The sequence below is a fragment of the Petromyzon marinus genome, chromosome 22 (genome assembly GCF_048934315.1).
Source record: "Petromyzon marinus isolate PM22_M1 ecotype Great Lakes invasive population chromosome 22, UKy_Petmar_22M1.pri1.0, whole genome shotgun sequence".
In the NCBI taxonomy this organism is placed as follows: domain Eukaryota; kingdom Metazoa; phylum Chordata; class Hyperoartia; order Petromyzontiformes; family Petromyzontidae; genus Petromyzon; species Petromyzon marinus.
The window spans coordinates 16,269,001-16,282,466 of record NC_133688.1 but is presented as its reverse complement, the minus strand read 5'-3'; the positions used below and the strand labels follow the sequence as shown (position 1 = coordinate 16,282,466).

Genomic DNA, 13,466 nt, shown 5'->3' with positions numbered 1-13,466 from the left:
GAGCAAAGCAAAAAATCAAGAAATATGTAGTGGTCTATCTCGAATGTGTAATTTGATTTCATCGTTTCAGTTTTTGGTCGCTCATATTTATTCATATCTTTGAAATCCTGTGCATGAAAACCCATCGATCTATCGTGTAACACTGATATTTATGCCTTTTTTTCATATCAGGATGACTTTTACATTATAGTAATGACAATTCAACATATCTCAAAGTAATGATAAAATATAGAAATATATAATGCGCCACATACTATGATGAGAACCCGGATAATATAAATATCTGAGGGATGATAATGTATCACCGTACTTTCAATTAACCATAATTATGTGACAAATTGCTATTAGATAAGCATAGCTACTGCTGTACTCATGCCTTATTCATTAGCCTACAATGACCGCCGCACGCAAAAAAACCGACTGATTAGGGTGGCTGGTTGGGTTATTTTTGGCATTCCCTGAAAATTTAATGTGAATGCCGTGGTGCACTTGGGTAATTTCTCCACTCTTCAACGACTGCCAATGTTTTTGTCTCTCTCCCTCTGGGCAGTATTTGTTCTCACTGATTATTTCCGAGTACCGTACTGGGCGACTGTGGGTTATATTTGACATTGTTACGGTCATAAATACCTCATTATTTAATGTACGGCTCTACACATTGCATATTTGCACTCGTGACATGGATTATCATAATTGTCATCTATACAATTTACTTGTGGATGACGATCAATTTGAATTCATGTTTATGCTCATGATACACGCACGGAATTGTGTGATAACACTGTTTTGATTTAAAGCTTTCGTGACTGCAGGGATTCATATTCTTGGTTCTTTCGGTAAAGTCACGTAGAAGGGAAACTTTACCGAAAGAACCAAGAATATGATAACATTGTTGTCAATATATATTGAATTCACACGTTAAAAAGGGTTCCAGTGCATCGGTCATGGTGTGGGGCTGACCCATCCTTCATCCTACCAGCTATGATGACATACAATAAAGTCCTGGGATTTCTTGCTCATATGTGTAGTGGGTTTACGGAGAGCGGATACAACTCGTGGAGGCAACGCGTTTATCCCTATAAACGCTAACAGCAACAGTCACAGCCTTCACCAGGGCAACGACCCTTTTCACCCACTGCCTGGGGAGGTACGGCCTCCGGACTAGCGTGCCCTAACACGGGGCTACGGCTCTAAGTCCTCCAGCTACGAGTGACCTAGGAGAGGCTACACTGACCGGACCCAGCCAAGGTAGGGTCCCGACCACTGGCCCACTCGGACCCGGCCCTTACAAGGACGTCGGGCCGGGGGTTCCCAGGGTCTCACCACTGGCCCACAGAGTCCCGGCCCTTACAAGGACAGCGGGGCTAGGGGTCCCATGGTCCTAGGCTAGCTGGTCTTAGGCTTCGGTCTTGAATGGCCCCGGACGCTTCCAGAGGTCCGGCTTTTATACACCTCCCCGGTGTGTGAGCCTCTGGCCACGCCTCCCTTCCAGAGAATTCCAGGGGGGGGGGGGGTCTCGGGGGATCCTAGGACACCCCGCAGCCCACTCCTATTGGGAGGGGTCTCGGGGAATCCCAGAACACCCTGCAGCCCCCTCCTGCTTTGGGGCTGGGGTATCGAGTCACATGCCGGTGTAAGTTACTGCCCCTGATGGCCCGTGTCTGCTACTGCAGGTAAGCGCACGCAGCCCATTTACAGCGCTACATATGTAATGCAGTCAAATAATTTAGACGTTATTTTGGGATATTTGAATGCTTTGTGCATTGAAACTAAACTATTTTTTATTTTACGAGGTAAGGCCCACTGAGCTGTATAGCTCTTTTTCAGAAGCAAGCTGGCCATAATTGATAGCTTAACGAAGTGGCTAATCATGTTGAAATTTATAACAGCCAAATACTCTAAATGCATGATTCTAAAAGTGGAGGAAAAAATTGCTGGACCCGGAGAAAAATGAACACGACCACAGGTAAAACATGCAAACTCCAAATAAAGAGGCATCAGGGTTGGGATCGAACCCATGACCTCCTACATACCAGGAGAGTGAGTTAACATCTTGCCACCACGGCACCCTGGACGATACTTCTGAGGGTTACAAAAAATCTACTTCTGTACTTAAACTAAAGTCAGGCTTTTTTTTAAACAGTGGAGCTGCTCTGGAACTTCATCTCCAGCCCCAGGCTCAAAATCGCTCCAGTGGCCCCAGCTGTGCTCCGGTTAGATTTAACAACACAAAGGTTTGTTGTTGAATCGAGCCCAATACAATATAGAACATTAGAAAACTCTGCTCTGGCTGCAGGATTTCCAGAGCCAGAATTTGGCCATCCCTACCACACACACGACGCCTTGTTACCAACCATATGCGACCGTCTCACACCATTGTCCACACTGGTGTGGTTGATGCGGCTTGTTGGGGGGATATGGTCGGCTGGACTGATGGCTGTTTATCCTGACTGCGGAAGAGGAATTTCCATGGATTTCATCAATTTGTACGTCAGTGACCTTTCCGCCTTCGTGAGTGTGTGTGCTAGGGTTCGGCATCGTTTCCCTTTCCTGCGATGTCCGGAGTCATTGTTCGTTTCTACTTTCCTTATTTTCCAGTTTTGCCCTTTCTGGCTTGTATTCCTTGGAAATTGTGTTGTAAGGCACTTTTACGTTCTTAGGCATATGCTAAATACATACCCTTAACTATGACCAGACCACCTCGAAAATTTCAGATCTCGTCAGATATCGGAAAATAAGCAACCATGAGCCACTGAGTGACGGTGACGTCACCACGGCGCCAGTGCCAGGCCAGGTGCACTTTAAAGACATCACACAATCATAAAAAACCACGTGCCCAACCACCCAGTAAACAAGCACTGCTGGGAATGCGGTTAAACCCGTTGGACCCAACGGTCCGTGCTCACTGAGCACGAGCACGTGGCACTTGCACGTGGCACCGCGTGCAACCTCGTGGTGTGGCACCAGCACGCGACGCCGCGCGCACGTGGCAACCGTGTGCAACCACGTGGTTTGCACACCTCCAACGGGTTTTTGTTGTTTAAATACCCTCGACGAGCCTCCAGCTGAACCAATAAGAAGCCAGCGACGCACGACGCCTCGACCAATCAACGCGGCCCGAGCGTTGCGTTGCCACGGCAACGCCCGCGCCCCTCCTCGTGCGGAGGAGGAGAGGTGGGGGGGGGCGCGCATCCGCGTTGCAATTTCCCAGCGCGCACGCGCCCGCGTCTCCACGGCGACAGTCCCCCACCCCCACCACTACCTCCCCCGTCGGCTCGCTCCGCTCTGCTATTGGCTAGCACCGATCACGCGGTAGGCCAAACTCGCACGCAATTGGTCCGTCTGCTAATGCGGACTGGGGAATGTGGAGGCGGTGTGGGGGGGTAGCGTAGAGCGGCGGCTGTGGCGGCGGCTTCTGGGGGTAGCCTCGCCGCTGCACTCCACGCGGCGGCGGCGGTGTTTGTTGTTGTTGTTGTTGCCGTCACCAGTGCCCGACGTTAGTTTTACACGCCCGTGTCACTTTGCCGTCGTTTTATTGCCTTCGACAACTTTTTACAGCTGTTTTGAGGGCGGTCAGAGGCTGCGCGATGATGCACACACGCGGTGCCGGGTAAGTTGACGCGGCGCGGCTGCATTTTTTTTTTGCCCTCGCTTTTGGGTTGTTATTAAAAACGACTCAGAAAATGGAAAAGGGCTTTGTAAGAATAGCAACACATTTAAACTCGTGAAGTCACGGTCAGGCAATGACTTAACAGCACCGGCATTCAAATGCGTTGGAAGTCGCACGGCACGCTGGAGTCTAGAGAGTGGGTGTCACAATGTCGCGCTTGTCAAAGTGACTTTCAGCTATTATTGTTTCTTCATGACAGTGGTTTTACTGTGGACCGTATTAGCAAACCACTGTAGTGGAAATAGCAAAACCACACGAACGAACTCTCCTCAAGTCGCCTCTTGGCTATCAGACCTCGGTCATTAGCATCGAGCGCCTGGACATGTTACCTCGCAGAGTGGCATAGAATGACAGTACAACGTGCGGCGACACCCCCCCCCGCCGCCAGCCCCTAGGTGTGCGTTCACCACCTAACTCACTTTTTTTTTATTAAGTTGTTATTGTTAGTACCGCAGTGTTTGTATTGTTGGGCTGGAGCGGTGGCGCAACCGTTAGCTCACTGCAAACTGTGAACCGGGCCACGTGACTTTGATTCCAGGCCGCTTTCTCACGCTTCTAACGTCAGTGGCGCGTGCGATACCTGCAAATCACTTTACCAACCGCGACCATGATCAGCGTGAAGTATAGTCCAACTTTACATATAAAGCATGATGCGTAATATAATTAATCAAAATAAGTATGTTATAACAATAGGTGTTTGCCCTTTATGGCAAAAAAAACGGGCGTCAAGATGTTGAAACACCAAATAGAATCCTTTTTCAAGGAATCCTGTCTGCACTAACCACACACGTACTTGTGGTGAACACGCAAACAAAAAAAAACATGCTCTGATAATAATACCACGTTGACACCTTAACTGCAGTGACCGTGCCGAGTTTATCCATGTGTGACGTGTAGTATGCACGTTACGGTTTAACGTGCATCGGTTAAGTGATTGACAGCTGTCATACGTGACGTGTGAGTGGTAAATGCGATGTCAACATGTTTAGTTTAACACGATACACGGTCGTGCAGTTGTGTATTTTGAAATCGTTGCTGTTGTAAAGCGGTACAGTATATGCGTTTCTGTAAAATACGGCATCGTATTTATTACTTGGCGTTCAGAGACGCTTTAATATGAAGAGCACACCACAAGAGACGGTGACATCAGATAGTGTTTCATTCAACAGTTGGACTCTTTCTGCCACTTATGTAGTATTTATTTGTTGATAATACATTTACAGCGTTGACTCGTTTATTGTGAACGTTTGCTGCTTTTGTAAATCTTACAATTAAGCATGTATTTCAAAATAAGTTAAAATATCAAATTAGTCTTCCAAAATTTATGAATACTGCTCAATGCCCATTTCTGGTGATCATTAGCAATTGTAGATACTTCTACACAACTGTTATGGATATCGGTGTTATTATTAAACTCAACAACTAGTGATTTTCCTGCACTAAGTCATAGGAATCTTATGAGGTTTTTTTTTATGGCCGAGCCGTGCCTCTGATGTAAGGCAATTCCCACCTAGTTTGTGCAGCTCGCCACTCTGGTACCTATTTACCAATCCTGTAAACAATGGTGATGATTGGCAGAATGAACTCTGGATGGAGTTTTAACTCACATACTGAGTTGATCTGTCATTGATCCTCACTAGAGTAACTGGAAAAGGTTAAATTGACTGAGTGGACGCCTTAAACTTTTTTCCGGAATAAATATTTTGGAAAAGTGTTGAGGACTCTTTTGTTATTATTGTTGTTATTATTATATTTTTCTTTACTTGGTCATCTGTACGTGAGCTTCATTTGTAACCAGGTGAAAGCCAATTGAGTAAAACGGCTCTTTTGCAAAAAGGGGAGTTCCTTTTTGTACGCAGAATATGAAATTAAATCAGAGAAACAATATGCGAGACTAACCCACCCTTTGGCCTTTCATGCCAGCAACAACAATCACATTTAAAATGCTGCTGTTATGTGGTAATCACATTACACTTTACTCATATTAATGATTATACTGCTTCTCCAGAATGCTGTTAAACATGTTGGACAAGCCATGCAACCAACATGCCTATTTACAACGACCACCTATGCCATTGCAAATGAGGTCTGTGGGAGCAGATGCTCAGGGTGGCCTAGATTTCTGAGCTTTTATGAACACAGCATCTGAATAATCCCCATCTGTTCCGTGGACTCTCTTTAGAGGTCACGCTGAATTATTCTGTCTCTGGCTCAATATGTGTTCACATTTTCCTCATGCATTTACATACAACTGTGCAGATAAAAGCTACTTGGCTTATAATGCTATAAATTGATTTTGCGACGTAGTAATGTTAGATCTTGAATTATATTTTGTCATTTCTTTAGTTATCTGGATTTTTTGGAAATGTACAGAAATTGCGATTATCCATATTCACGTGAAAGAAAATCAACCGTTTGAAAACGTATTCTTTGGGTCTTTCGGTAAAGTCATGAAAGACCCAAAGAATATGATTGCCTGCAGACACGAAAGCTTTAAGTCGTTTGAAAACTATTTGATGAAACCATCAATGTAAAATCTGATTAGAATTAGTTCTCAAAATGTGCAACTTATAACCTGTCAAGGAGGTAGTTTATTCTTGAATGACTTCGTCAAAACAATTGTTTAAATAGGTGATGCTAATTCATGTGACATGGACAAATACTGCTACATTTCAAGCAATTTTAGTAAGTATTTCTTCTGATTTTGAAAAATCATTTTTAATTCATGGGATAATTGAAGCAATACTGGTCCAAAATGGGCCTATTACAGCTTGGACTTATCTGGAAAGCATCCAGTTTTCTTGGGTAATTGGCTTAAGATCGAGTTACACTTTGCATTCATATTACATGACCATTGTTTGCCAGGATCCTCTAACAGAAAAGCATCTGATGCAAAATACTGCCAGGAAGGGGCTTGCATTTATTAATACATTATTAAATAGTGTTTTTACTGGTTGCTTGATGCCATGGTCCCACATTGCAAGTATATTAATTATGTAAGCCCTCATTGTCGATGCTTGGTGATGCAGTTTAACAGAATGATGGCACAAAGAAAACAACCTCTGTAACCCCAAACGCACCATGGGGCTGAATAAAGTATTCTTCTAAAGAGGTTCCTGTGTGTAGAATATTGTAGACATTGAGCCATACGTGTATTTAAAAGGGGCCCCACATTATCTTAGACCCTAGGGGGTTAAATCCATTTACGGCACATGGGATTAGAAACGTCTTTTGTGTAAGCCAGACAGTGCCTCAAAGCTGAATACAGAGTATCCTGTATGAGTCATAAAGCACGCACACCACACAGGCCACTCAGGCAAATTAACTTTAAAAATCCTGTGCCTGCCTTTTTTCAGCCAGCATTTAATATGTATTTGATGCTGTGATGATGATTTAAAATTCTTATCTGTGAACGCTCGTACAATATTTTCATTTTTGTTTGCAAGGTTCATCTAAAAACCACGTGAAGAGTACATTTCCATTAAACAAACAATGGACATAGCATAGTTCTAATTGACCCGCAGAGCGATGGATTGTATCCTTTCATGAAAATGGACCACGACGATGGGGGAAATGAGGGAACAGACTTGGACGCCAGCGAAAAAGCCTACGATGAAACCCACAAGCCTCTGGAAGACATGGACGAGGATGGCGTTATTATGGTGGAAGGGAGCCGATACTGTGCCGAAGCTTGTGAAAACGTTCTACTTAGCCACATCGCAGAGACTGTGGATAAGGTGCATCCTCCTCGCAAGCCTGGCTTAGGTGACGTTGTTTCGCAGGCTCCCTTGGATGTCCTAGACATAGAGGAGACGAGCTATCCTACGACCGATTCTCAGGATGCTGCAGCTCTGTCGGCAGAAGGGACGACGGCCGATGAAGCACACGATGACCTCAGCTTTCACGTGAGCGAACTATTGGATTCGGATGCATTGCCGGGGTCGTTGGAAAAGCAGCAAAGTTTCGAAGTGGCCGATGAAGATGTGAGCTACCGCATCAGCGAGCTGCTGGACTCTGATCCAGTGGCTATTTCTGTGTCTCTTGCGGAAGACGCCACCCTCAACATCAGCAACGGTGAGTGTGCACCTCACGTTGTTATACAAGTGCATGATTTCACTGCCGTGTATATCCACTCATGTAGTCGTTTTTGGATTGCAGCACGCACAGCTGATATTTATACGAGGAAAATGATATACCAGTTAGTTAAATCCACCTTTTGTTTATCCACTGGCTTAAATATGGTATAAACGTGCATTGAAGTATGCAATTATGCTGGCAATTATATTGTTTCGTCATATGTAATTGATTTGCTACAATGACAAAATGGTTTGGAGAACAATTTCTTAATTCAAATATGTGTCAAGTGTATAAAACTAAGCATTTTATTGAATCATATCTTGTGTACCTGTCCTGTAACTCAGTAGTCGAGGAATATATAGGTTTAATTACTTTATGTTTGGAGCTGCATACATATTTTTGAATTGTTTAATTACGCTTAACATATTTCACATCCCAGATGATACCTTCCAAAGTGAAAACTCACCAGAGCTCGCCAAAGATATTTCGCCCAGGAGGATGTGGAGGGTATCCCCAGAGCAAGGCATCATGGCAAGCACAAGCGGCCCTGCCAGAGATGTGGGGAGTGGACAGCACAGAGCTTCACTTCATGAAGAATTGGGAATGGAGTCTGCGGATGATTATGACGATGAGATTGAAGAAGGCGGAAGGACGAGCGAGGAGGAATCGGACCTGCCATATGACGGAGACCTGGACGAGGGTTCGGATTTGAACCCCAACAGTGCGAGTAATACGTCGGGTACAGGGCAGTCCTGCGCTCATTTTTCCGAGCTGCATGAGAAAGGAGCGTTGTCTCTAAGTGGAAGGGAACAGTCCACTTGCCTAATAAACCTGGCACTTGAAAATGATACAGGGGACCGTGAGGGACTCAACGCTCAATCATTGTCACGCGATATCAATGCAGGGCTGCGTTATTCACTTGCTGATGAGATGGGAACACAGCATGCTTTAGTAATCGAAGAGGAGCACTTGTTACGTTCAAATGATGATGTTGTTGGACCCAGCAATAATTTTTATTTCTCACAAATACGAGCTGAAGTGTTTCTCACAGAACCACACGATGGAAAGTATTTATCAGATACAGTCGACACAATTGAACACTCTTCAGAGGCACGTGGCAATACTTGCAATTTAGAAGATGAAATTGTCTGTGTTGGTTCAGCCAATGAACCACAAAACACTGTTCACTCAGACCAGGAAATGCAATACAAAGCCCATGAACATGTACTTATTACGGCACAAGCGCAACATGCACAGTCTACCTTTCAACAGCAGCCTTGTGATATGTTACACAGAGAACAAGAAGTTAAGTTGGAAATATGTAATGATGTAATTGAGCCCACAGCCCAAAATTCAAAGGCTGCCATTGAACAAGTCAGTCACCCATTTGCTGAGGATGAACTCAGTTCCAGATATTACATTGAAGCAGAAACTATGCCCGAAATTTCCTTCACAGAGAGCGTGGATGCTGTCGCAGCAGCTAAACAAGCTGATTTTTTAATCAAAGATGAATTCTATAGAAGCCATAAAGAGGGCAGCATGCAAATTATACCTGAACATGACCAATGGCTCCCCAGCGCTGACAAAGATGCACAGACCTCTTTAATTATTGACCGTGAAAGTGTTGAGATGGGTACAAATGTAAACGGCATGGGTGTGTGTAATTCCGCAGACCCTTACAGTCAGATATCTTGCATTAAGAAGCAAACGCTATCAGTATTAAAATCAGACAATTGTGCAGCTAATGCACCATCTGATAGGTCAATATTGCTGGATGATAACCAGAAACAGAGGAGAGGACAAGTTCATTACCCGCTGCCAAACTTGTCAATGGTTGAGCCAAAAATTAGGTCGCAGAAGAAGGCGAAGACCAAAGTAGATCGATCACCGTCTTCCACAAAGGCCAGTGTCAAGTTGGCCAGGTCTGTATCGCACAAGCCCTTGGTTGCAACCGTACGGGAGGTCCTCAACAGCACAGAGCTTCCATTGGTGTCGTGTAAGACGCGCTGCGTTACCCCCGAACCTCAGGAAGGGACCCCCGCAATGGACAGCGACAACCGAAGCCCAAACTCTAAAACAAGCGCAGATATGGTGCGGCAGCTGCAGGTGAGCGCACCACTGGTTTGTGGATTATTCTCTACGAGATTTTTAACAAGGAGTCTACCAGATTGTGTTACATGCGCACGTACAACTCTTTTTGCAAATTAATTGCTGGATTAGGGCTTTCCTGCTTCATGCAGCCCATAGGATTTATTTGACCGTGCTTCACCCTGCCCGGTGAGTGCAGCTTGATGAAGGTGGAGAGCATAGACGTGGGAGAATATAAGTACAGTACAATAATGTATTTTTTTTATGTGCTGCCCTCCATGGCCCACCACTTGGCCCCGCATGCCCAGTGAACAACCTGTTTGTGCATGGCGGTCTCTCATCTCGTCACTATCCAGGCTCAACCTGCTTAGATTTTGAGATCTGCCGAGATTGTGCTTATCTTGGGTGATTTTGTCAAAGGCTTTGGTAAATATAGCTTGAAATATAAGACCACTTCTTTAGACTTCGAGTAATGCTTTTAATTAAAAATTTCACTAAAATTAGTTTACTAAGTATTTTGAGAATCATCCAAAACTCTTGTTTAAAAGTAATAACGTTTGATCACATTTTTTTTGTGCGTTGAGTACAGAACAGTCAACCGTATTCAATAATACAATTGCATGTTTAGTTTTTTTCCCTGCATCATAGACTTAATGCACATTGAGTGAGTTAATTTCATAAATATATTATCATATGAATTTATTCACATTGTATCCTTTTTACTCCCAAATGTTACACTCGGGTTGTATTTTTTTCTTACACATTTCTCTTTATTTTAATACTATGCTTCTCCAGTAATTTCTCCTGTTAGCTTAACCCGTTGCTTTTTTTACCAACATGGCTGTAATTGAGAAATTGGAGGGATGGTAATTTTGAACTGTTGTAAAAACCTTTGAGTGTAATTGAGCCTCCCATTGTCCCGAGTGACCCCCACCACCTCCCTCACCACCTCCCCCACGACATGTGTGTACCCCACACCACCAGGAGGACTATGATAAGCTACTGACGAAGTACGCCGAGGCCGAAAATACTATCGACCACCTCCGGCTCGGTGCCAAGGTGAGTTTTTTAACTATTGAACAATTTTTTTTTTTGCCAGGTAAGGCCCCACTTAGCTATATAGCTCTTTTTTAGAAGCGTCCTGGTCACAAATGATACCTCATCGAAGTGGCTTATCACGTGGAAATGTATAGCAGTCAAATTCTCTAAACTTATGTTGATTCTAAATGTGAAGGGAAAAAGCGGAAGACCCGGAGAAAAATCCACATGACCACGGGGAGAACTTGCAAACTCCAAATATTTTCATGCATCAGGGTTGGGATCGAACCCATAACCTGCATACCAGGCGAGGTAGTTAACATCTCGCCACATGCCAGCAGTGCCACGTGATCTTCATTGAATAACCACTGGTCTTTGTTGCTCAACGCTCTTAGCGTTGCACTCTCCAGGTGCAGTTGCGCAGTTTCTTCAGAGCCTAACACAAGACCCCACGGGTTCCTTCAAAAGGAACTCGTGGTTGGGGCAAGCGTGGGCTCGCCCAGCATGAGAACTTGTTTGCTTAAGTGTGACAGCCGCACTGAGAAAGGGGCTTTTTGGTTTACACTATTTTTAATATATTTTGATTTGTTTATAGAAAATTAATTAACAATGACATGGGGGTTTCAAACAGAGAGCATTGCCTAGATTCAAATTAATGTTGGGCTTTTAAAAATACACTGGGGGTTTCAAACAGAGAGCATTGCCTAGATTCAAATTAATGTTGGGCTTTTAAAAATACACTGGGGGTTTCAAACAGAGAGCATTGCCTAGATTCAAATTAATGTTGGGCTTTTAAAAATACACTTTGGATCCTGCTCATGAAATGCATCGCCAACATTATCAGCCGTGACATATTCCATGCTGGGTGAAGGCCCCTCCACATCATTTCCGTCACTGTAGCAGCAAAAATTACACGATAGCCAATTGCCTTTAAAGTTCAACCTTTCTTGGAATGGAAATGTTGGACGGCATGCGTGCATTAGGTTTGAGTAACAGTGGATATGTTGCTCGGTGTAGTGATCGGTGTCTTTTACTCGTGCAGGGGTCGGCAACCAAAATGACAAGATGAGACGTTTTTTTCGAATTCGGTAAAAAACTAAATATTTTCAGAGCCGCAGTGCATGTGAATACAAAGACGGTGGTTGTCCTTAATAAATAATGTTACGAAGCGCTCCTTGAGCCTCATGCGCCTCGGGAGCCACAGGTTGCCAACCCCTGGATTAGTGCATTGGATGTGTGTTACGTGGCTGTGACATTTGGTGTTTTCCGTCGATTGATGCTTTGGTCGGCCAGCTTGTTTGAAGCGTATCATGTCCATGGCATGTGTGTAGGTGTCACTGTTTGCCGATGCACCAAAACCTGCCAGCAGTGCCATTCATGTGGGAACCTTGAACACCCCAAGCCGGCCTGTAACCCTCACCATCCCAAAACCGCAGCAGGCGTGGCTCATTCAGCCAGGTCCAGGAAGTCAAGACCATCCAGGTGCAGTGTATGGAGCAAACGCAGGCTGTATCACACTTAAATAAAATGTCAAAGGACATTTCAGCCATGCGTCCATATTCACGGCAGTCTGCAGAAAGCGTAGGTAACATAGCAGCCATTACGAACTGCAGTGCTGTCAGGACACTGATGCCAACAAAATGTTTAAACTAAAGTGATGCTATTTAAAATATGCTTGAGACGGTAACCCACCAAACCACTTTGATGAATTACATTTTACAGGATTCACAGTTCACCAATCGTGGGTATTTTTGATCACCTGAAAATGGCCTTGGGGGAATATTGGGTTCAGCAGCTGTTATTGCTTTTCTTTAATTGAACGCTAATTTTGACTAGAGGAAGTTAATGTGTTTCGAAATGTATAAATAAAATAGGTCCTAGCTCTTAAGTTTAATGAAAACACATAATCAAGGAAATCGCAGTGCCATTAATGGAGAATGATTGAATTTCAGATGGTGACTCAGGTGGTGCAGGGTGTTCCATGCATGAAGAGGAGGCAACCCCAGGGATGTGCCTGACACGGGAGCTGGCCAGCCAAGCATTATGTTTCAGGGACAAGGTGGGTTTAACTCAACGGCTTCCACAGTCAGTAGCTATGCGCATGCTTGTTAGCATCTACCATTTATAATGCCGCTCATAGTTCAACAGAGCTGGTTTGACACCTTCCGGCAATGGCTTCTGTTGAGACAAGTGGTCTTGCTTAGAATTGAAATTGCATTTATCTGCATGTTATCAGTGTCTAGTCCCAGTGGTGAGTGTTGTACAACTCATATATTGTACTTCTATTGACAACACCAAACTATTTTATTTATTTATTTCAGTTGTATTCCACTTGTACCTTTGCTGTCTTGTGATATGTAGAACTTTCCATTTTGCAATCTTGAAGTCATATGTGCACAATGATGCTTCAGTAATGGTCTTGGAAGTTGGCATCACCAAACTGTTTCTGAAGTCACTTAAGTAGGCTCTTATTCACGTTTGGGCCTCAAGTTTTATATGACCTGCAAAGAGTGGGGTCATTGAATGTTAAACTACAATTGTTACTTCTCAGAAGTGCATTTTTTCTAATTAAGTGAATACCCAGATTTCATTA

The 13,466-nt window shown here is 44.1% G+C and overlaps 1 protein-coding gene across 4 annotated transcripts in view; it reads left to right on the top strand.

Annotated features, from left to right (window-relative positions):
* The first annotated feature begins 3,367 nt into the window (after window positions 1-3,367).
* Window positions 3,368-13,466, top strand: part of LOC116944920 (uncharacterized) — a 28,836-nt gene continuing 18,737 nt past the window's right edge. For 3 of the 4 annotated variants that reach the window (XM_076068763.1, XM_032958833.2, XM_076068764.1), the window contains exons 1-6: window positions 3,368-3,610; window positions 7,117-7,744; window positions 8,187-9,853; window positions 10,820-10,894; window positions 12,205-12,355; window positions 12,826-12,932. In XM_076068763.1, the coding sequence (XP_075924878.1) occupies window positions 7,216-7,744; window positions 8,187-9,853; window positions 10,820-10,894; window positions 12,205-12,355; window positions 12,826-12,932 (2,529 nt within the window). In that variant the 5' untranslated portion in view covers window positions 3,368-3,610; window positions 7,117-7,215. The remainder of the gene's footprint in view (window positions 3,611-7,116; window positions 7,745-8,186; window positions 9,854-10,819; window positions 10,895-12,204; window positions 12,356-12,825; window positions 12,933-13,466) is intronic. The other variant, XM_076068762.1, reaches the window with a different exon arrangement.